General features: G+C 43.1%; 2 protein-coding genes across 2 annotated transcripts; both read left to right on the plus strand.

The window, feature by feature from the left end:
* Positions 1 to 532: 532 nt before the first annotated feature.
* On the plus strand, positions 533 to 14,167 carry eloa (elongin A). The gene is made up of 12 exons (XM_064347289.1): positions 533 to 689; positions 1,699 to 1,755; positions 2,354 to 2,466; positions 2,542 to 3,071; positions 6,822 to 7,114; positions 9,257 to 9,368; positions 9,657 to 9,809; positions 9,995 to 10,092; positions 11,940 to 12,120; positions 12,685 to 12,829; positions 13,086 to 13,231; positions 13,636 to 14,167. Exons 1-12 carry the CDS (start codon positions 618 to 620, stop codon positions 13,695 to 13,697), a joined length of 1,962 nt encoding a protein of 653 aa, XP_064203359.1. The 5' UTR covers positions 533 to 617; the 3' UTR covers positions 13,698 to 14,167.
* A 1,689-nt stretch (positions 14,168 to 15,856) lies between these two features.
* On the plus strand, positions 15,857 to 20,956 carry pithd1 (PITH (C-terminal proteasome-interacting domain of thioredoxin-like) domain containing 1). The gene is made up of 6 exons (XM_064347300.1): positions 15,857 to 16,207; positions 16,624 to 16,667; positions 16,868 to 16,945; positions 17,743 to 17,847; positions 20,163 to 20,271; positions 20,607 to 20,956. The coding sequence occupies exons 1-6, from the start codon at positions 16,007 to 16,009 to the stop codon at positions 20,706 to 20,708; spliced, it is 639 nt and encodes a 212-aa protein (XP_064203370.1). The 5' UTR covers positions 15,857 to 16,006; the 3' UTR covers positions 20,709 to 20,956.
* Positions 20,957 to 21,159: the final 203 nt, after the last annotated feature.

Consider the following 21,159-nt stretch of genomic DNA (forward strand, 5'->3'; position numbering starts at 1 on the left):
TCTCAAAGAGTAAAACTGTGCACCAAAAGTTTTAGAAGAAAATGAAAAAATGTAAATATTAAAATTATTCAATAAATCTTATTCTTATCATTAATTATATAATTCTGTTTGTAATACATTAGAATACCAATATGAACTTAAATGTGATACGTTACATGATAATGGTGATAACTTCCAAGAATGTAGCAAGTTTGGTAACTTTATGTTTTCATCTTGTTCCCTTTTTTTTAGTATTGTATATTGTTGTCTGGATTTCAGAGACGTAAATAATTGTAATAATCGCCTATCATAGAAGTGTATTATAATAGAACTGTAATATTAAGTACACTCACTATCTCATTGTCACACTCTTGATGTAATAAACTATAAACTATAATATAGGTCTAATCTTTCCTTTCAATAGCTGTTTTTATTTATTTGAACTATGCTATATTGTCTAACCACAATGAGAACCCCCTCTTCAGGATACCACTGCGCATACCGGTCAGCTGTTGTATGACGTAGTTCCGGGAGTGCTCAATACTTACCGTAGGTCGGTTGAAGCCTTTCCTGCAATAAGTGCAGGCCAGCTCCTGCTTTAGTGAAGAAGCTTCCGGGCCACGATATCAGTTGTAAACATGGCGGAGGACCTGCTAGGAACGGTAGAGAGGCTCCAGGGAAGGATCTTGGAGAATCCAGAGCCTCGCAAGGTAAAGATCGGTGGGCCGGGAAGGGGAGCTAATTTGAGGTTGAGCGGTGATCCGCAGAAAGGACGCATTGTGCAGTGTGGCATTTAACAAGCAAGCCATCTGATATCGTTAGTTTTTTTTTTTTTAAGATCACGTCACGGATTATATTAATTTCGCAACGCAGTTTCATTCGACCATTTGGAGAGGGCTATAGTCGAATCATTTCGTCTCCGTCGTTATAGTAGGCAGTTTGAGGTTATACACATATCAGCCACTGCACGGGCGGTCTAAATCGTAGATTATTGTAACGATTTATGGTGATCATAAAGAAACTCTAGCGGCGCTGACACGAATGACAGCCGCAGCAATATTGTCAACTCCACCGACAGTCAGGCAAACGACAGGCCATCGCCGCTAGTGTCTACCAACGCCTGGCAGACTTTGTATGATGTCGGTTGCATTGTGGTATTTGTGTGTGGCATCCTCTTTAGTGCTGGACCTTATAGAAAATTGGACTTGGAACCTTTACTCAAGTCGTACGAAGTGTTTGCTGCTGAACAAAGGGATAATAGCTTCCACTGTGTCTAGATGAGGTCTCTGCCACCTGACTGTCTTGAGTACACAACATCCCCCTGGGAATGGGGATGACCCTCCCCCCCAAATATCATGACAGTGCACAATTTTAGTTTTCAAGCATAAGGACAGACCTCCTCTGATCTAAGTCCAGTCCGAAATGTATGTGTTAGTGCACAGACAAACCCTGTACCACCATGTTCTCCTTTTTGACTGTGACATTACAATCTCAGATGCTGGTTTTGTTTATTGCTTGGTTGCTGGTTGATTCACTTTGTCTTTGTTGTCCTAATTTTGATATCTGTGCATGCTGAAGGCAGAATTCTATTGTGCGAGGGTGTTGCTCTGGGTAGGTTTACATCGTGCGTGTATTTACTGCAGAGCTGTCTGCGCTTATGTGTGTCACACTGCGTTATGGATCCAACTGCTTAAGGGACTGTGGTAATTCTCTTCCCAGTTGCTGAAGGCTCTCAAAAGGCTGGGGGAGCTGCCCATGACAGTGGACATCCTGGTGGTAAGAAAAGGACTGCATGCCCAGCATGCTGTGCTCTGGACGGCCCTGTTTTTCTGTTGACTAAGCTGCTTGTTCATAGGAATCAGTTCAGTGCCAGCACTGTGTAAATTATGCGATGTCTTGTACCATCTGCTTGGGCTGTTGGTGGACAGTCAGTATGGGCACTATTTATCAGTTTGCATACAGAGATTAGTGCTAGCCTCCTTTAAAATGATCTGTACCTGTGAATGAGCAGTCTGCGTGGCTGAAGTCCTGTATTTAGATAGAAAGTCAAGGGTGCAATCTGATCCATGTAGGCCGTTAAACATTGGTAGACAAGTAAAAATATTAAAACAAAGGGATCAGCGCATGATTGAAATCAGAATTGCATTAGATGAACATTTTTACTCTAGGTGTTAAGTGGGAACTGTGTATCAGCCCAGACGTTTTAGATTTTCTAACGTATCTAACGTAACAGTATCTTTCAATGTCTGATTTGGAGGTAATATGCACTGTTATGACACACTTGTGCTTTCTCCTTTGTGGTGTGATGTTATGTAGATGAGTGGACTGCTTGTTAAGTCCCAAAGTTCAATTCCTGTCTCTCCTTCACCTGCAGGAGACTGGGATTGGGAAGTCTGTGAATTCTCTCCGGAAGCATGATATTGTTGGAGAGGCTGCAAAGACTCTGGTAGCCAGGTGGAAGAAGCTGGTCCCGCAGTCTGTGGACAGGTGGGTGGAGGGGGAGCTGAGCTTTTTAGGAACGGTCTCTGGAATAAGAAATAATTTTGTTTCTGTGTCTCTCAGGCCCAGCAGTGGAAAGGAGGGGAGTAGTCGTGCGCGGGGGCCCGAAATGGGACGTAAGCAGGCCAGAGACCCCTCCCCTGAGGAACGTCCGCACATACAAGAGGAAGACGAAGATGAAGAGGAGGAGGAGGAGAGAGAGTACCGTCATAGCTACTCCCCATCGCCTCCCCATCATAACTACAGCCCCCCTCACGGCCACATGGAACAAGAGGCGTATCAGGTGGAGGAATACGACAGCCCCCCCAGAGAGGAAGAGCCACCGCCCAGCCCCCCCCGCAAAAAGAACCGTCTCCCAAAACTGCACAAGGACCTGGGGCGGGAGCAGGGTTCCCACAGCGACAGGGAGCTGGAGCGACATCGTCGTCACGGCGACAGCGCCCAGGGGACCAGCAGCGGCAGCGAAGGGAAGAAGCGCAGGACCGAGAGGGAACAGCAGGACGGCGCCACACATAAGTCCTCCAAACACAGCCGTCACACTGCCCCGCACGAGGGCAGGGAGGTCAAAACGGACAAGAGGAGGGGGCCTGAGGGTGAGTCTGCACACGTCCCCTTCGTTTGAGACCCTGTGAGGCATACACCCCTGACACATGAGACACATGTCCTGGCTTACTGTTGGCTTTTCAATTTTGATCTTTTAAAGCAGTGGTTCCCAACCTCGGTCCTGGGGGCCCACTGTGTATAATGGTTTTCGTTCCAACCACAATTGCAATCTCAGATGTTCATTTTTCTTAATTAGGTGTTTTTCGTGTTAAAAAGAATTATTTACCCTCTTAAGCGACATTTTGTCAGAAATTGCTATGCATGGCATGAAGAATAAAATCCCATTGTGTTATTGTTGCTTTTTCAGTGATTGCAAACAATCACTTAAAAAGAGGTAACATTTTTAACAGATCAAATTAACGAGGGGAATTAATAGGCTCCTAATTAGGTTGCTGAACACGTGTTTAAGTGCTTTAAGTGCATAATATTTACCTTAAACTAATTAGCACAATACAGGTTTGACTTGTTATCATTTTCTTTGTTTTTGAATTCTTTGTTATTTATCAAATGATTAGATTTAGTGGCCGGGTGTCCACACTTTCCCCAATTAGGAACCTGTTGATTTGCTCAGTGGCCAACAATAGAGGATTGTGGTTTTACTGGGCAGCTCCCAGGTGTGAATGTGTATGAGTGTGAAGCAGGGCGTTCCTGCAAAAGAGCATCCGTGCTCAGTGAACCTACCCTGGGTAAATAAAGGTTAAATTAAAAAAATTAAAATTTGCCTCAGTCTTCATTTTGATTAGTTAAATAGTTTTTTTTTAATCCTCTTTACGTAATCGTCTACAATATAGCACATTGTGAATATGGGACTTTTATACTTTATGGCATGCATAGCTATTGCTGACACAAGGTGGGCAAATAATCCCTCTGACATGAGAAGCACCTAATTAAGGAAAAATAATAGCTTGTTACAATTCCGGGATTGCAATTGTGGTCGGAACGAAAACCAGCATACCCAGTGGGCCCCCAGGACCGAGGTTGAGAACCACTGTTTTAAAGTACCCTTCGAGATAAAAGTGGTTTGTACTTGGAAAAAATCCTTTATCTCTTTTTCAACATTTGGAGGTGTCCTGGCAATACCAGTACACAGAACTTGATTTAGCTTGCTTCAGCTCTTTGAATTCCTCTGCAGTTTTTACGCAACTCTCTGTAAAACTTTGGGAAAGGACATGCAATGCTGAAATCTTAATTTGTGTGGTTTGTCATGCCCTGCAAGCCAAATAATTTCTCTGGCGAGACTCATCGGAGCTGCTTGTGAATATTAAACATTTGAATTTCTCCCTGATCTTCACCAAATAGTGCTTTCACGAGGTGGTATCAACCCAAATTTCCAATTAAAAAACTGCTTTGCAGTGATGCCTCAGGAATTCTCAATAATATGAATGACAAGTTCCTTTAGTTGCATACCTTTTTCTTTTCACATTCCGATAATATACCTACGTCTCTTAGCATGACATCACACAATAAAGTGAGTGCTGATTAAGTTAAATTAAACTGAAAAAATAATCTGGATATTTGAACCCCTCCAGATGTATTTTAAAACCTAATAATAATAATAATTTGCATAATATGGCTTTTCCACCAAAAAATAAAACTACAGAATGAACTAAACAACATAAAATGGCCTAGTACCATCTCTACACCTTTACCCTCGTTGAGAATGCCAGAATCTATGAATATGCAAATTGGCAACACAACCTGGGATATATAGTAGGCACTGCATCTGGGTTCAAAATCAATTTCCTCGCGAAACCCATTGACTTGTGCATGAGGATCTGAGGATTTCCCACAACAGACAGATTTTTGTGCAGAACTTGTCGCCAGTGTGCCTTTATCAGGTTCTTCCACTGTAGACAGAGCACTTGTCCGTACTTCCATGTGATTGGAGTTGGGAACATGCACATATGAGCTAAATTTGTGATGTCACAAATATGTCAAACCTATCATGGTCCACAATGTTGAACACGGCAGACCGCGCACTTTTAGGATGCAGGTGGGGGACCCTTATATGGGCATGACGTCCGGCCGAGTCCAGGTCGTCCACTAAGTGGGGGATACAGTGACTTGGCAATGAAGCAAACCGTCCCTGATTCGTCCACAAAATATTGAAATATTGTCAAAATAACACAATAACTTGAATCGGCACATGGGGAGACATTCGACAAAGAAAAAACACCTATTGCGATTAGCAGTCTTCTGTAAAATGTGCGCTACAAACAGATTCCCTCTGCGCTATCAGGTACATTCGTGTGATTTTTATGAACAAATTCCTCCTATTTTAGTTTTAGAATGGGCTCCTTTGGCAACAAGTGGAACGAAGTTCCTACCTGCATCCTAAAAGTGCGCGGTCTGCCGTGTTCAACACGCCAGCTGTTACGACAATCTCACTAACTGTTCAGCTTTCTCTAATTTGAAGATCTTTGCATTGTGGACCATGATAGGTTTGACATATTTGTGACATCACAAATTTAGCTCATATGTGCATGTTCCCAACTCCAATCTCATGGAAGTACGGACAAGTGCTCTGTCTACAGTGGAAGAACCTGATAAAGGCACACTGGCGACAAGTTCTGCACAAAAATCTGTCTGTTGTGGGAAAGTCATGCTTCCAAGCGAAGTTAACCATTAAAAAACTTGTTCTTGAGTGGAGGGGGTCTTTAATCCTTTCATGGGTCCCTCCTCACTCTCTGTGTAATCTTTGAAAGCAAATTGAGAGCTCTGTACCAGGTAAGATATTTAAATGAATCAAGTAGCAAAAATAAATAATAAACTCTGAAATGGAATGCTTTGCATTTGAGCTGCTCTATCCAAATGAGAAACGAACTTGGGGGAATTTGGTTGGTTTAGAATTTCTTTCTGTTAGTAAATATTTGCACACTCAACTAAACTGTCCACGTTTTCCCATGAAAATGTTGTGCATTACTGCACCTAGCCGTGTATGCTAGCATCTGCGGTTTTACAGCATTACTGCACCTAGCTGTGTATGCTAGCATCTGCGGTTTTACAGCATTACTGCACCTAGCCGTGTATGGTAGCGTCTGCTTTTTTACAGCATTACTGCACATAGCCGTGTATGGTAGCATCTGCGGTTTTACAGCATTACTGCACCTAGCCGTGTATGGTAGTGTCTGCGGTTTTACAGCATTACTGCACCTAGCCGTGTATGGTAGTATCTGCGGTTTTACAGCATATGCACTAGCTGTGTATGGTAGTGTCTGCGGTTTTACAGCATATGACCTGCGTATGTAGTGTCTGCGTTAGCATTACGCACTAGCTGTATGGTAGCTGCACCTAGCCGTGTATGGTAGCTGCACCTAGCCGTGTATGGTAGCTGCACCTAGCCGTGTATGGTAGCGTCTGCGGTTTTACATGGTTTTTTATTTTAGAGCTCATGTGGCGCGTCTCCTCGGCTCGTCTGATTCTGCTGCTGTGCAGCCGAGTCGCCTTCACTGACTGTACACTTGGCGCTGATTTTCAAAAGCCGCATAATGCCGTGTGTGATGTGTGATTTGTGTTGCCTGTGGGTTGTGGCACATGATGCGAGTAATGTGTGACAAGTTTTATTTCACGTATGCGTATTCCTTATAGCGCATTTCTGTATGACGTATTGTCCATGCTTCGGAATTGTAACACGCATGCCTTCCTTTTGTGTTTCAGTGTAGTGCTTCGTACTGTATGATGTGTGTGCTTAATATGTGGAGCGTGTTACAATGTATGTGCCTTTCCTGTTGGTTCCCCAGGCAGGTCTCGGGAGCGTAGGAAATCTCCTGACGCAGCTCGAGGAGGGGAGGATGAGGAGGACGAGGCCTTTGAAACGCCCACCATGTCCTTTGAGTCCTTCCTGACGTACGATGCCCCCACCCCCAGCAAGAAGAAGAAGAAGCCCTCTCGCCCGTCTCAGGCCTCACAGCCCGCCCCCCCGGCCCCTGCGGTCAACCCCCCAGCCCCTTCCACCCCCAGCAAGGCTAACGGGACCCGAAGTAAACGGCCTCCCCACGACTCCACTCCCCAGGTTTCGGAGAAACGCAGGAAGGTAGGGCAAGGTCTGGAGGGGATGCCTGTCCAGTGGCCACCTAGCCCTCAGTGAGGTGTTTACTTTCCTTTTTTGGCATGACTCTCTTTGTTGTCATTTCTCTGTTATGAAAACAAATCCATCCCAAAAAGTGGAGGGGTGGATTATGTCAGTCTCTGAATTTTTGTATCACATCATTATTTTGACCAAAAGGTCAGAGGAAATGCCTCAGAGGTAAATGATAATGTGTTCTGGAAATGAGCTTTCCTCAGAGTGTATCTCGGGGTATAAAAATACTGTTATATGGACTATGTGGCAAACATAAAGTGGCTGTGCTTGTGATAAGGTGATCATTCAGTGACTATGGAAGTCTACGGAAGTGTATGTTTTCACCTAATGTTTAGTTTACACAGGTATCTATGTAGGAAGATGCATGCTCTCCTTGCAAACCTGCCAGCTTGTGCCATACAGCCACTACAGATGATTCAGAATGCCGCTGCCCGGCTCATCTACAACCTCCCCAAATTCTCCCATGTCACTCCTCTGCTGCGATCACTTCACTGGCTACCGGTCGCTGCCAGGATCCGATTCAAAGCCCTGACCCTTGCCTACACTGCCGCCAACAAGACAGCCCCCGTCTACTTGCAGGACATGACTCAATTCTATGTGCCTGCTCGACCACTCCGCTCTGCAGCAGCAGGGCGTCTTGTAACCCCTCCCACCCGCCCAAAGGGATCACAGAGCTTCTCCACCCTAGCTCCCCAGTGGTGGAACGAACTCCCCGTCCCTCTCCGAACCTCCCCCTCACTATCCATCTTCCGCCGTGGCCTGAAGACTCATCTCTTCAGACTATACCTAGAATAACCACCACCATGCTGTGTATATATATATTAAAAAAAAAAAAAAAAAAAAAAAACCCTTTTTCCTGTCACTTGTTACATGTTGCCCCATCCCTGCACTTCTTGGTAAATTGTATTTGTCCTAATACTCTAGCTTAATCTTCTGCCTAGTTTGGCTTTGCAGATGTTAGACCAGGATAGTGTTCATTGTTCTCGGCTAGTAATAGCTGTACAAAATAAGTAACTGTACCTTACTGAACCCGTGTTCAGCAGTTGTCTACGATCATGAAAATGCACTTCTTGTACGTCGCTTTGGATAAAAGCGTCTGCCAAATGAATGTAATGTAATTTAATGTAGATGTGGTAACGGTTGCCTCACCATTGAGGAATAGTAGAGTGATGCGTATTATATGTAATATACCTATGGCAAGTGGTACGTTTGAGGTAAAATTAAAATTAAACAGATTGAGTATATACCAATATCAGGGCATAAGAGTTCCATAAATCCATATTTAAGGGATATTTAAGGTTAAACATTAAAGTAATGACTCTGCATAAAATCAGAAACTGATTTTGAGAGAAATGTGTGAATATGGGGAGGTGGGGTGGCTCCATTGACTAGAAAAAATGGAAAAAACTTCAGAAAGTCACTGACCTTCCATGGGTGTTGTGAAACTGTGAAAGTGCGATTTCCGGGCACTGCCATGTTGTACAACTTGGAACCAGAGACTGTGCAGTAGGGAAAATGGGGGACCCTTATATGGGCATGACGTCCGGCCGAGTCCAGATCGTCCACTAAATGGGGGATACAGTGACTTGGCAATGAAGCAAACCGTCCCTGATTCGTCCACAAAATATTGAAATATTGTCAAAATAACACAATAACTTGAATCGGCACATGGGGAGACATTTGACAAAGAAAAAACCTATTGCGATTACATTTTCTTGTGGGGAAGAAATTATTGACTTGTATTGGCACTAGTGAGCAACGTCTCTCAACAAGACCAGGAAGTGAGCTTCAAAAACAAAGCCCAGTTTTGGCTGCTTGGGTGGTTCACACATTGGAGTTAATTCTCAATTGTAGAAACAAAGCTGTATCTTTGTTATTAAATGCTTTTTCATCTCTGCTGTTGCTTTCAAAATGGGGGAATCCGGAGCAATTGCCTCTTGCTCTTGAAACCTGTACCACAGAAAAATGGTCTTAGTTATTGAGGGATGATTTCTGTTTCATTGATAGCCTTTTATTTCAGTACTGACATCAGGTGCCACTGTCATAGTGCAATAGCAATTTGTTGTCAATACGCCGTTTTTCTGTCGTTCCCAGGTAGTAGATGTAGTGCCCACACTTCCTGATATCCCGCTGCCAGCGATCCAGCCTAACTACAGACCCCTGCCCTCCATCGATATCACCCCTCTGTCCCCACAGAGGCGTAAAGGTACTGTCCCGGTTCATCACTTCCTATCTGTCCATCTGTTTCACTGTATTTCTTGCTTACACACTCTGTGCACATTCATCACACGTTGCGCAATCAAGTTCTTGTCTATCTGTATTTTCTCATTCCTTATGAACTTTTTTATTAAACACTCTTTCTCTGAGTCACAATGATCTTTCTATTCACTTTGCCTTGATTCCCTCTGTCTTGCTCTGTAGTTTGTGTCCTGTATATGTGATTTTTTTCTGTGAGCGTGACTTCATCTTAATCCCCGCTCTGTTTCTCCTGTAGTTCCTGTGTCATGTGACGAGGAAGATACTGGCTTCACTGGGAGGCGCTTCAACTCTAAAATGGTGGTGTACTCAGGCTCTAAGGCAGTCTGCTTGCCCAAGATGATGAGTCTCTATGAACAGTGTATCAGGGTTCTGCAGAACAATATTGACTGTGAGTCAGACTGCATTTTGTATTTTGTTTCTATCTCTCATCTACACACACACAAACACAAACAAATCCTTTAATTACTAATGGTAATGATACTGATAATATTAATGGTTGTGATTAATTGAATACTTTAAAATACTCTAAATGGACATGTGAGTGTTTATGCATGTCATCATTTGTGTGTCTAGCCATCGATGAGGTTGGAGGCGTTCCATATGAAATTCTGGAGCCAGTTTTGGAGAGGTGCACACCTGAGCAACTGTACCGGATTGAGCAGTGTAACCAGGTACCACAAACACACACACACACGCACGCGCACACACTCTCATACACACATGCACACACACTCACACTCACACACACACACGCATACACACACACACTCACACACATGCGAACGCACATACACACACACACATGCACGCACACACAGATACCATTTAAAAAGCTTTATGAAGTTTTTTCTGTACTCAATGATTTTCCTGTATGTTTAATTATTATTAATAAGTTTATAAATTAATTTGGAGTATACTGAATGACTGTGTTTCTAAATTTTTATAAATGGTAATGATGTGTAAAGTTAGGCTAAAATTCACAGGGATTAACCTCTGTCATGAATTTGGCCAGACCAAAAGGCAGTGTCTGTAATGTCGCCAACTGAAAAAAAATGCAAATTTGCAAGGCACAGATGAGTTGGGGACCAACCTGTTGTATCACTATGATAATCAGGTCTCTTATTTTCAAAGAGAGTGCCCTTCTCACTTAAAGGATTCTCATTTTATCAATTTGTTGATGCCGTCACTGTTGATGCAAGCAGTACCAAACTAATCAATAATGCTGACTGAAGCCTTCCTCCTCATGCATTGCTCCTCAGCGCATATTCTGAATATAACTTGTAATTCAGCATGGCTTTACTTTTTCAGTGAGAGGAAGAACATGCAGATCCTATTTTACGTCATCATAGATATGGCCACCGGTTTGTCTCCCCTTGCTTTCTCGCATTGTACTTCAGTCCTTCATCAGGTAGAGGTCGCAGTAGCCTCTTTGTCAAGCCACTTCTCAACCAATTATCTCATTTGCTTCACTTCAGTAATTGTCAGTGGGAAATGCCCAAGTAAGATAAGTTTTACTTGTATAACATTTAACTGAAAAGCTTTAAAAAATACATTACTGATTCCACTTATTAATTAATCATGGTCTTCAATCAAGACCTTAAGTAGAATTAGACGTCTTGCTGCTGGGCTAAAACAAAAACCTTAGTATGGATGAATTTTTCTTTTTACTGCAGTTATACTCAATCGTGGTCCTGGAAAGCCTCTGAGTCTGCTGGTTTTAGTTTTTTAGCTGGTTTAGGTCAGCAATGAAGAAACCAGGTGACCTGAGTTAGCTGTGTAAATAACTGCTTTAACTGATCAATTGCTGTGCTACTCAATTTCTGAGTAACAACGAAAGCCAGCAGACCCTGCGGCTCTCCAGAACCAGGAGTGAGGACCACTGGCTCAAAGACATGCTTTACATAGCATTTACACTTCCATCCATGTTCACTTCCCTTCCTGACTCCCCCAGTATTAGATCAAGTAATTGATTTTATAATTGTCTCTATTAGAAACTCATTTGTATGATTAGTCACCTGACTGTACCATTGGAGTGTCTATGGGGACCCCTGGAGGATAAACATTTAAATACAGGTTTAAATCCCAGCAGGTCACATGATTGAGACCAACTTGTGGCCCTAATCATTGACTTTAAGATCCGGGGGAAAAAGGTCACAGCACAATTTCATATCTGTGTATTAATCGTGGTTTTATTTTGGAAATTGAAATGAAAATGGTATTCCTTTAATGAATCAACCAAAGCTTTAAGTGATTATCATACTGGATAGGTACATCTCTGACAAACATCTCCAGCGACGGACATGTGCTCCCATATACCATTTCAGACACGCGCGCGCACACACACACACACACACATGCGAGCACACACACACACACACAAACGCACGGCATGCACACACACACAGACAGGTGTCAGATGATGACTTGCTGTCAGCTCAGTGTCACACCCCTGTGCGTGGCTTGTGTGTGTGTCCGTGTTTGAATGCCCCAGACTCCTGACTCTGCCCTGTGTGTCTAGTGCTTCATGGAAGAGTCCGATGATCTGTGGATGCGTCACTGCCAGAGGGATTTCAAGCGGGAGTCTCCACAGGAATACGAGTCATGGCGGGAAATGTACCTGCGTCTCCACGACGAGAGGGAGGAGCGCCTGCGCATGCTCACCCAGAACATCAGCTCCGCCCACGCCAACCGCCCCAGAGGTGCCCGCGCCCCCGCCTGCATCCTTGCTTCCTGCCGAGAGTCAGAGCGCGCTCAACGCCCAAACGCACCGCATGGCACCTCACTGCCTTTGTTTGCCACTTGGTCAAGCGCTACTCGATCACTGCTCAGTCGCATGCCACCAGCTCACCCTTATGGGCATGCTGAGATCGATTACAGCTCTGTGTTACAGTATGACAGCTCTCTGTGTGGACACAGCTCAATATGACGGTGACAGAGTGTAATAGTTAAATGTTGCTCAGCACAGCAGAGTAGGGTTAGCTCAGTGTGACTGTGATTCAGAATTCTGCACAGTTCATTGGGACAGTGACATATTCACTGTGTGTCAAATAGGCACGCCACCCCATTCCTTTTTCAGTCTCTCTTATGCATAGTTACTAGTGTTTTTCTGTATCGGCTCCAAGCTGCATGTTTCTGTGATACATGGTGAGGGAAATCAGTGACTGCTAAATGTGAACAGGGGCAGTCATTGAATGATAATGTGCCAGAGTGGGTTTGTTAAACTATGAAGTGTGTTTGTGTGTGTATGTGTGTGTGTGGGACAGGTCGGCAAGTGAAGATGGCGTTTGTGAACTCTGTGGCAAAGCCCCCGCGTGATGTACGGCGGCGGCAGGAGAAGTTTGGAACCACAAGTGGTGCATCGAGCTCTGGATTAGCCTCTGCTGCTGCTGCTATTACTGCCCCAGTCAGGTAAGGGGCCCCTCATTCACACAGCTCAATCCACATCTCTGTGTCTCTCTCACTTTCACTCTCTTTCAGGTATATATTTGGAAATTAGACATTACTTGCATTGCTGGTTTGAATGTTACTCTTGGAAAACAGTAACGGTAGAGTAACCGTGTTCCTAAAAGAACACACCCAATAATTTTCCAACACTTATTTCCCAGAGTCCCAAGACCAAATGATATGCTTTGTGTAATGACTTGTTCCCATGCTGTCTCTTCAGAATCAGACCAGCCATGTCCTACCACAGCCAGCCCTCTGAAGCTGCCTCATCATCAAGGGAGAGCCCCCCTGAAGCACCCCGCTCCTCTGGAGGGGGCCAGAGCAGCGGAGGGGGCCACAGTTCAAGAGATAAACCACAGGTCAAAAGTGAGTGCTGGCTGGGGATGGGGGGGGGGGGTGTTCTGTTCATTAATATGCTGAAGGTCATATTTGATTCCGATTTTTGGGGTGTGGTAATGCACATGACTCTTTGAATAGATTACAGTAAAATACAGAAGCTTATAGAATAATGTAAGCAAATAATTATCTATTTAAAGAAATGTCAATATTTTATTTCCTTAAACCTGCATGGTAGGGTAAATAAATGAAAGATGTGCTGAACTGAAATTACCATCCAGACATTGATGCTAGAGCCTTGATAAGTTCTGCACAGTTTTCAATTGTAAGAATTTTTTTCTGTTCCTGGAACAGAAAAGCAGCAACCTGTTCCTCTCTTTCTGTTTGTCTGTCTGTCTTGTCTGTGTGCTTTCTTCTCTGCATGTGTCTTACAGAGATCGCCCCCATGATGGCCAAAACTATCAAAGCTTTCAAGAACAGGTTCTCCAGGCGATAGACATGGCATGAATGAGAGAGGAGTGGAAGAAAGCGAGAGTGTAGATGCAAAGCTGTGTTTTTAATGAAATGTACCACGGGAGCTGCAGACCCCTCCAACATGTCCCCCATTCTCTAAAGTATCTCCTGACTTTCGCCCGGGATTAAAAGAAACACAAACACACATGCACACAGAGACACAGACACACAGACTGGACTTCTCTCTGGGCAGGGTTTGACACAATGAGTTGGCACAGGGGGGAGGGGGGAGTGTGAATCGAAGACAGAGAGAAGCACAAAAGGGAGAGAGATGAGTGTGTGTGTGCGCAAGAGAGAGAGCGAGAGACAGACCACCCTGCAGCTTCACTCTACTGTATTTATTTCTAGGTCCCTCTTCTGGCCTTTAAATAGAAGCGGATCAAAATAGTAATTTTAATAGATTTTAATAAATGTTATATGGACATTTTTAATAAAATGTACTCTTTGCCCTCATACTGGTTCAGAAGCATTATTTCAGATGTTTTATTATTTATTAATGTTATTGTTTATGGAGATTTCATATTCGAGACTTAAAGCCATACTATACAGGGTTTTTTAGCCTGTATTTTCAATCAAAAAGAAGTCTCTGCCCACTCACTCCAGAGTACGCGACCAAGTCATTAACATGCAAATTCATTAGAAACTACCGGTAAATTTCTCCCATCCATTACTGCGACCAGACATTGGGCCACGTTGTCCAGTAGGGACCACAAACCGGACATTCCAGTCAAAAAACAGACATCTGGAAACCCTGGCTGCATAGCTAGAGTTAACGTTACAGGTCTAACAAAAAAACTAGCCGGTTCCGTGTCTCTTTCCATCCCCTTGGTGAACTTCAGCTGACGCCACCGGGGAAAGCAATTCCTAGGTTACAGTAACTTTAGTTCTTGAACGAGCCCTGTTTTTTTGGCTTGTCACTTTGCTTTGCTGTATCTGGGTCATTGCAGCGGCTAGCTAGTTATAGCAACAAACACTCAAAATCTGATCCCAAACCACAGACTCTGTAGGCCATACCCACCCCTTCCCACATAGAAAAGAGTGCCACGTCCAGAAATGTTTCCAACACATTTTAGACTAACAAATAGTGGTAATGGTGCAGGTAAGCACTTAAAAAAGTACATAAAGACAGAGGTTGCTAGTGCAATCATAAATATGCCTTAGCATGGTTATTTCATAATATTTTCAGGTCAAGAATCCTGCATCATATGCCTTTGAGACCCCAAGCATGTGGATTTAATACAGTTAAAGGCTAAACATGAAGCCTTGTTTGTATAAAAGCAAAAACCACTTTTTCCAAATAATGACAAGCCTTAATTGTGCCATCAGCAATCATTAGCAAACACCCTCATTGGACACACATCAGGAGATTTACTTATTAACATCACAAAGACCATATACTGTACATTTGTCTCACTGTGCTCTAATGCACAAGCCCTTAACATCTGAATCGACGTAAAGCTTGTACGGTTGAACATGGTCTTGATTTCAGATGGTTTATTCCCTTCTGGATCAACAATATATTGTGGAATAAATCATTATGGTATTTTGCTTCTAGTAATGCAATATCTGAAAACAGTAAATAATAATGAGTTCTCATCTGTATGTTATAAACTGTATGTAATAAACTTTTTATATAAAGCATGTTTCATATATGAACATTCTGCTCAACGTGCTGGGAAGTGCTGTATTAACTTGGAACTGGTCAAGCAAAAGTATTTACAGACCCCATTGTTCTGGGTCTAATTTACAGAAAGGTGATAATATTTTTAATTGTAGTATTGAACTATACACTCGAGGTAGACATTTGTATTTTCAGTAGGTGTATAATGACAACCAAATGGCAAGATAGTGTTAACTATTTGAAAAACGTAGAATATTTCATCTGCCCTTCAATGTAGCCTAGATCAATGATCAAACGGTAAAACCACAGAAACATCCCACTGCAAGCGTCGTTTGGTCTTGGGAAAATTTTCCTTGAGATACGCCAAACAGACTACCTGCAATTTATTCAACGCATTCAGTGTTGATTGGCTAACATATTGAGTCGGGAGAAACATAAGCCAATCATATGCTTTACTTTGAATTTATGTTGTGGGGAGAATGACGAGACATTTTCCGCATCCATACCAGATTGGATAGTAATGGTCACGTGCCCTGATTCTCTTACATGATCATGTTCGAAGTGTCACAACTCAGCACCGTGAGGAGTTACTGAGCTGTGCGCACCTAGTTTGCACGGTTTATGATCGTTCGGTTTAGCTTCTGCCTAGGGAAGATCTAGTGGATTGAGGGATGTCCGGTCACGGTCATGGACACGGCGGCCACAGCCATGGCTGCGGTTGCGAAGCCGAACACGAACCCGCAGAACGGGGCCTGGAGTACGGTCTGTATCGGCGCATTGACATCGAGAAACTACAGTGCCTTAACGAGAGCCGAGACGGTGATGGGAAACTTGTGTTCAAGCCTTGGGATAAACGCACAGACCGAGAAAAGGTATATGACTGAAGCCTCTACAGCTATGTGGAAGGCGATGCAGTAGCATACGTTAGGATATTCTTAGTGTACCGAGTTGTTCCAAATCGCTCTCGTGATACTGTGCAACTGTGTTGTGACGGCTGCCATGTTGGCTCAAGCGGGCATTTTGCAAACGCCTGCTGTTTTCTAATTTTTAAAAAGTAGGTGTGTGAGCAATATTAGCGCCCAGCAAAAAAAGTATTTGGGCCATGCTTTGATATAAACACCTCTTTTCTATAAACGAGGACTGCTTTTTCATAGACTATTGTTTGGGGTTGGGAGGGACAGTTGGGTGACAGAAGCATGCCAAGTTTCCAGAATTCTCCAGATGAGATGGATTTCAGTGAGAAGGATTGCTCACACATTCTCACATACTGTTTCTCTTCCTCCTGCAGTTTGTTGAGAGCGATGCTGATGAGGAGCTCCTGTTCAATATCCCGTGAGATGACCGTTTCCCCTCTCAATTGCTGAAGTGGTGCATGCCCTCCTCCTTTTGCACCCCTTGACCCACAATCGCTCCCTTCGTCTCCTCTTCTTTGCAGTGCTGTCCTAATGATCACCCTCTTTGCCTCCCTGTTGGTTGCTTTCTCTGTTCATCTGTGCCTCTGGTGCCCTCTCATACGGTTGCTGTTTTTCCAGGTTCACAGGCAGTGTGAAGTTGAAAGGAATCATCATTGCAGGAGAGGATGATGATTCGCATCCTGCTGAAATGAGACTGTGAGTGAGTACAGTATTCAGCCCCCTAAAAGATTATTTCTGTTATTTTATTTTTTAAAATGGGCAAAAGAGTTGCAGTTCTTGGGCTCTTGTCCCGTTGAAATGAAATATAGGAGGAATATAGTAGGTCTCTTGCCAACTGCCTCCTGCAACGCTGTTGTCTTGTGGAGAAAAATCACTGTTTGTCTGAATGAATTTAGTTAGTTGGGGACGCATTTATCACAGTTAGTTGGGCCCAGTTGCTATAAAGAGCTGTTGCCAAAGATTTTGTGTTTTTCCAACTGCCATTTCAAAATTACTTCTTAAAGAAGCATTAAATACATTTTATTGTCTTAGAAAAATTCAATACAATCTTTGAAAAATAGTTTCTACTCCCACCCCATTTCTCAGCATTTTCAAATGCATAAATTCTTCTCTGGACTGCTGGTAGTACTGCTTCTTTTCACTCTGCATTGCACTACCCATGGAGGGAGGGCTGCAATACTTACAGTGATGGACATGCAAACTGTAGGCAGCTGAATGAGACCAGAGAAGGTACTCTTATGTGCTGAGGCGTGGAGTATCCTTATAGCTGAAACCCTCATTCCCTGGGCAGCACTGTGGCCAATCAGGCACTGCTCTGTGGTGCTGTCATTCACAGGCAACACTGGCAAGATTAGGATTATATGTCAGGAATACATTACAGATTTGTAATTTGTATCTAAATGCACAGCCTGTCAATCCATTAAGGCTTACCAGTTTTCAGGAGGAAAGGAGTTGTGTCAGTCTTATGTTGATTTCCCCCTTTTGGCTCTCAGGTATAAGAATATACCCCACATGTCATTTGACGACACAGGCAGGGAGCCAGAACAGGCCTTCCGTCTGAATAGAGACCCATTGGCTGAGCTGGAATACCCCACTAAGTAAGCTGCCACTCTCTCTGTCTCTGTCTCTCTCTCTCAGTCTCTCCAGCCTAACTTTAATATAAGTATAATCAAGTTTCAGGCCAGTTCTGGGATGGTCAAACAGTCCAGTGCCCTGTGTACTGAGGGTACAGGTAGGGATATAGGATATAGTGAGATTAGTTGGATGGCACTCAGGCATAAATGGCTTAATGTGTTTGGAGAGAATCCTAAATGTAGTTTTAAGGGAAACTAGAAGCTTAATGGGCGCCATTGTACATTTTTGTCATAGTTCTGATAACAGTTGACACCAGTTGTGTTATTGGGCTTGCAAGAAATAGTTAAAGCCTTGATCACAGTGATCTAGTTTTCTCGACACTGTTGTCATTCCTATCCTTTTTTGCTTGACTCTGTCTGAATACATTTTGTGTTTCTTTTTCAATTTGTTAGCAAACCCTCATTTTCTCTCTCGGGAGAAACATGAAGAATGGCCTAGAGCAGGCATGTCAAACATACGGCCCGCGGGCCGGACCCGGCCCGTTGGATGATTTAATCCGGCCCGGCATAAATTTCTGAGTATGTCAAAAAAAGAAGCGAGTCTCTAGCTTATTTCTATCAAAAGTTATGATTTTTTAAAATAAATACAAACCAAATGCTCCCTCCGGCCGCGGGAGGGCAGTAAATGTGTAAAAGAGCTCACGTCCAGCATGCGGCATTGACACGAGTTAGTACTAAAAATAAACCGGCAATCTTGCTTCACAATTCACCACTACTAAACAAGTTATCGGTCAACACACCCTTCCCAAAATGGCACTGTCAAAAAAAAGAAAAGTGGACACGGAGTGCTTCTTTGAGCTACGAGGGGAAATTATACAGTTCATGGAGAAGAAGGGACGCCCAGTAAAGGAACTTAAATGCAAGGAATGGGTGCAGGATCTTGCGTTTATGGTTGATATTACACAACACTTGAATACACTTAACACTACATTGCAGGGCCGTAACAGAGTTGTCACTCAATATTACGACAGCATAAGTGCGTTCAAGATGAAACTGTCACTGTGGGAGACGCAGCTATCCAACGGTGACACCGCGCATTTCTCTTGTCTCACAGCTGTGCGTCCGGAGGCACCAGACCGTCCCGATAATGATTTGGAAAAATATAAAGACAACATAACAGATTTGCTGCGAGAGTTTGAGCAGAGGTTTCAGGTATTCAGTGAACTTGAGAACAAATTTGGCTTTTTTCGCTCGCCATTTACAGTGAAGCCTTCTGATATGCCAGCTGACATTCAACTCGAGCTTATTGACTTGCAGTGCGATTCCGCTATGAAGGATAAATTTGGGTCCGTGGGATTGGATACGTTTTATCAATATCTCGTGCCAGGTTACCCCAAAATAACAGCCATGGCTGCAAAGGTTCTATCCATGTTTGGGACTACTTATCTTTGTGAACAGGTGTTCTCCGTAATGAACAATAATAAAACAAAGCAGCGCTCAAGGTTAACAAATAAACACTTGAATGACATTGTTAAATGTGCTGCTACTCAGGATTTGACACCTAATATCGATACACTTGTGAAGGCAAAAAGATCCCAAGTTTCAGGAGCCAGCAGCAGCAAGTAGACTGCAGGAGTGCAGTAAGAGAGAAAAAAAGTGTGATGACACGAAATTTGTTTGCACTCATGAATACAGATCATTAAAAATAAGATTAATCTGGTTTCATATTAAAGACAATTAATATTGTGCAGTATATTCTCAGCTTCAGTAGGCCCAGCCTAGTAGTTTGATCTGATGTAGTCTAATCTTATTGCCCATGCACGGCTATAACTTTTATTTTGTATTTCTTTTTTTATTTATTTCAAAGCAGTATGACAATTAAGGCGAAAATATTTTTTTCATAGCTCCCACTTGAGTTTGTTTAGTGTGGTGAGTTGGTTCAGGTGTAAAACTGCATTCACTTAACTGTTAAAATAAACCAGTTGTTAACACATTCACCGCCTAACATGAAATCATTTTTTTTTTCCATTGTTGGTGAATAAATGTGTTGTGCTTAGAAAAGATCCCTTGTCATCCGTGATTATAATATGTAGGGTAGGCTACAAATGTAGGCTGAATGATAAAGCATAGTACTGAAAAACAAAGCTAAATATTTGGAGTTGACATTCTTTTACTGATCCGGCCCACCCGAGAACAGAAAGTCTGGATCCGGCCCCAGAGCCAAATTGAGTTTGACACCCCTGGCCTAGAGCATAGATTTAATCAAAAAAAAATTTTTTTATTAAAGCTTTTGAGAGGAAAAATTGTTCTAACCTCGACTGGTAATCAATCTCTTTTAGGATTGCACGTTTCTCCAATGTCGAACACCTGTCCATCCACCTGTCCCGGAACTTTGGGGCGGAGTTCACAAGAGTATACTACATTGGGCTGCGTGGGGAATTCACTGAGGTGAGAGCCACTGTGCGTTTGGGATGGTTAAACTGAGAGACTGTGAACTCTGGGTTTTATCCGTCTCGCTTCCTTTCATGAAACGAAGGTGTGCTGTCCACACGTGAATTTTTTTTTTTTTCACTGCATCCCTTCATAATTTTTTTCTAATAACCTGCTGAGGGGATAAGAAAGGCTTAAAAAAACGTGTAATTCAGAATCTGAAATCTTAAATCCTCATCTCCTGTGCTTTGTAGCACTCCGTTACTCAGTGGATGTTCGGCATCCTGTTGCCGTAAATCTGTGTGCCCGTCTCATTTCCCTCAATCATTCCTCCCTGTCTTTCTCCCAACCAGGCACACAGGCACGAGGTGACAATCTGTAACTATGAGTCTGCAGCCAACCCAGCAGATCACAAGGTGGACACCATCACTCCACAGACACACTTCATATCATGAGGAGGAACAGAAGATAAGAAGCAAGGGACAAAATGAAGGCATTGAGCATTTAGTGCAAAGAATCAGAGACCACAAAAGATGGCGAGAATGATACTAATGGTCAAGGATATAGAGGGATGGATCAATCAGCTTGCAAAGCTGTAGCCAAAAATTCTGGTCCGATGAATGAGTTGGAGCTGGTCGGTTGTTGAGCTGAAATAATTTTTGCTGTAAAATAATTGGTAACAATAAATTGTGGAACATGATAAGTGGCATTTTTTGGGTTGGGGGGTGGAGTAACAATCTCTTATACAAGAACTCTGTTTTGATCACACCAACTGTAATGATTTGGGAAAATGAAAACATTTACAAATTCCTGTACACAAAATTCTTTCCCTGATTTTTCTGATGGTTGGGGTGGTGGAATACTGCGCCATCTTCTGTTGGCTTTGCAAAAGAACATCCTAGCAGA

The sequence above is a fragment of the Anguilla rostrata genome, chromosome 8, assembly GCF_018555375.3.
Source record: "Anguilla rostrata isolate EN2019 chromosome 8, ASM1855537v3, whole genome shotgun sequence".
In the NCBI taxonomy this organism is placed as follows: Eukaryota; Metazoa; Chordata; class Actinopteri; order Anguilliformes; family Anguillidae; genus Anguilla; species Anguilla rostrata.

Coding starts and splice junctions, on each gene's coding strand:
- pithd1 (XM_064347300.1), top strand. CDS start 16,007: ATGTCCGGTCACGGTCATGGACACGGCGGCCACAGCCATGGCTGCGGT. Junction 16,208..16,623: donor AACGCACAGACCGAGAAAAG/GTATATGACTGA, acceptor TTCCTCCTGCAG/TTTGTTGAGAGCGATGCTGA. Junction 16,668..16,867: donor GAGCTCCTGTTCAATATCCC/GTGAGATGACCG, acceptor CTGTTTTTCCAG/GTTCACAGGCAGTGTGAAGT.
- eloa (XM_064347289.1), top strand. CDS start 618: ATGGCGGAGGACCTGCTAGGAACGGTAGAGAGGCTCCAGGGAAGGATC. Junction 2,467..2,541: donor GTCCCGCAGTCTGTGGACAG/GTGGGTGGAGGG, acceptor TGTGTCTCTCAG/GCCCAGCAGTGGAAAGGAGG. Junction 9,369..9,656: donor GTCCCCACAGAGGCGTAAAG/GTACTGTCCCGG, acceptor TTTCTCCTGTAG/TTCCTGTGTCATGTGACGAG.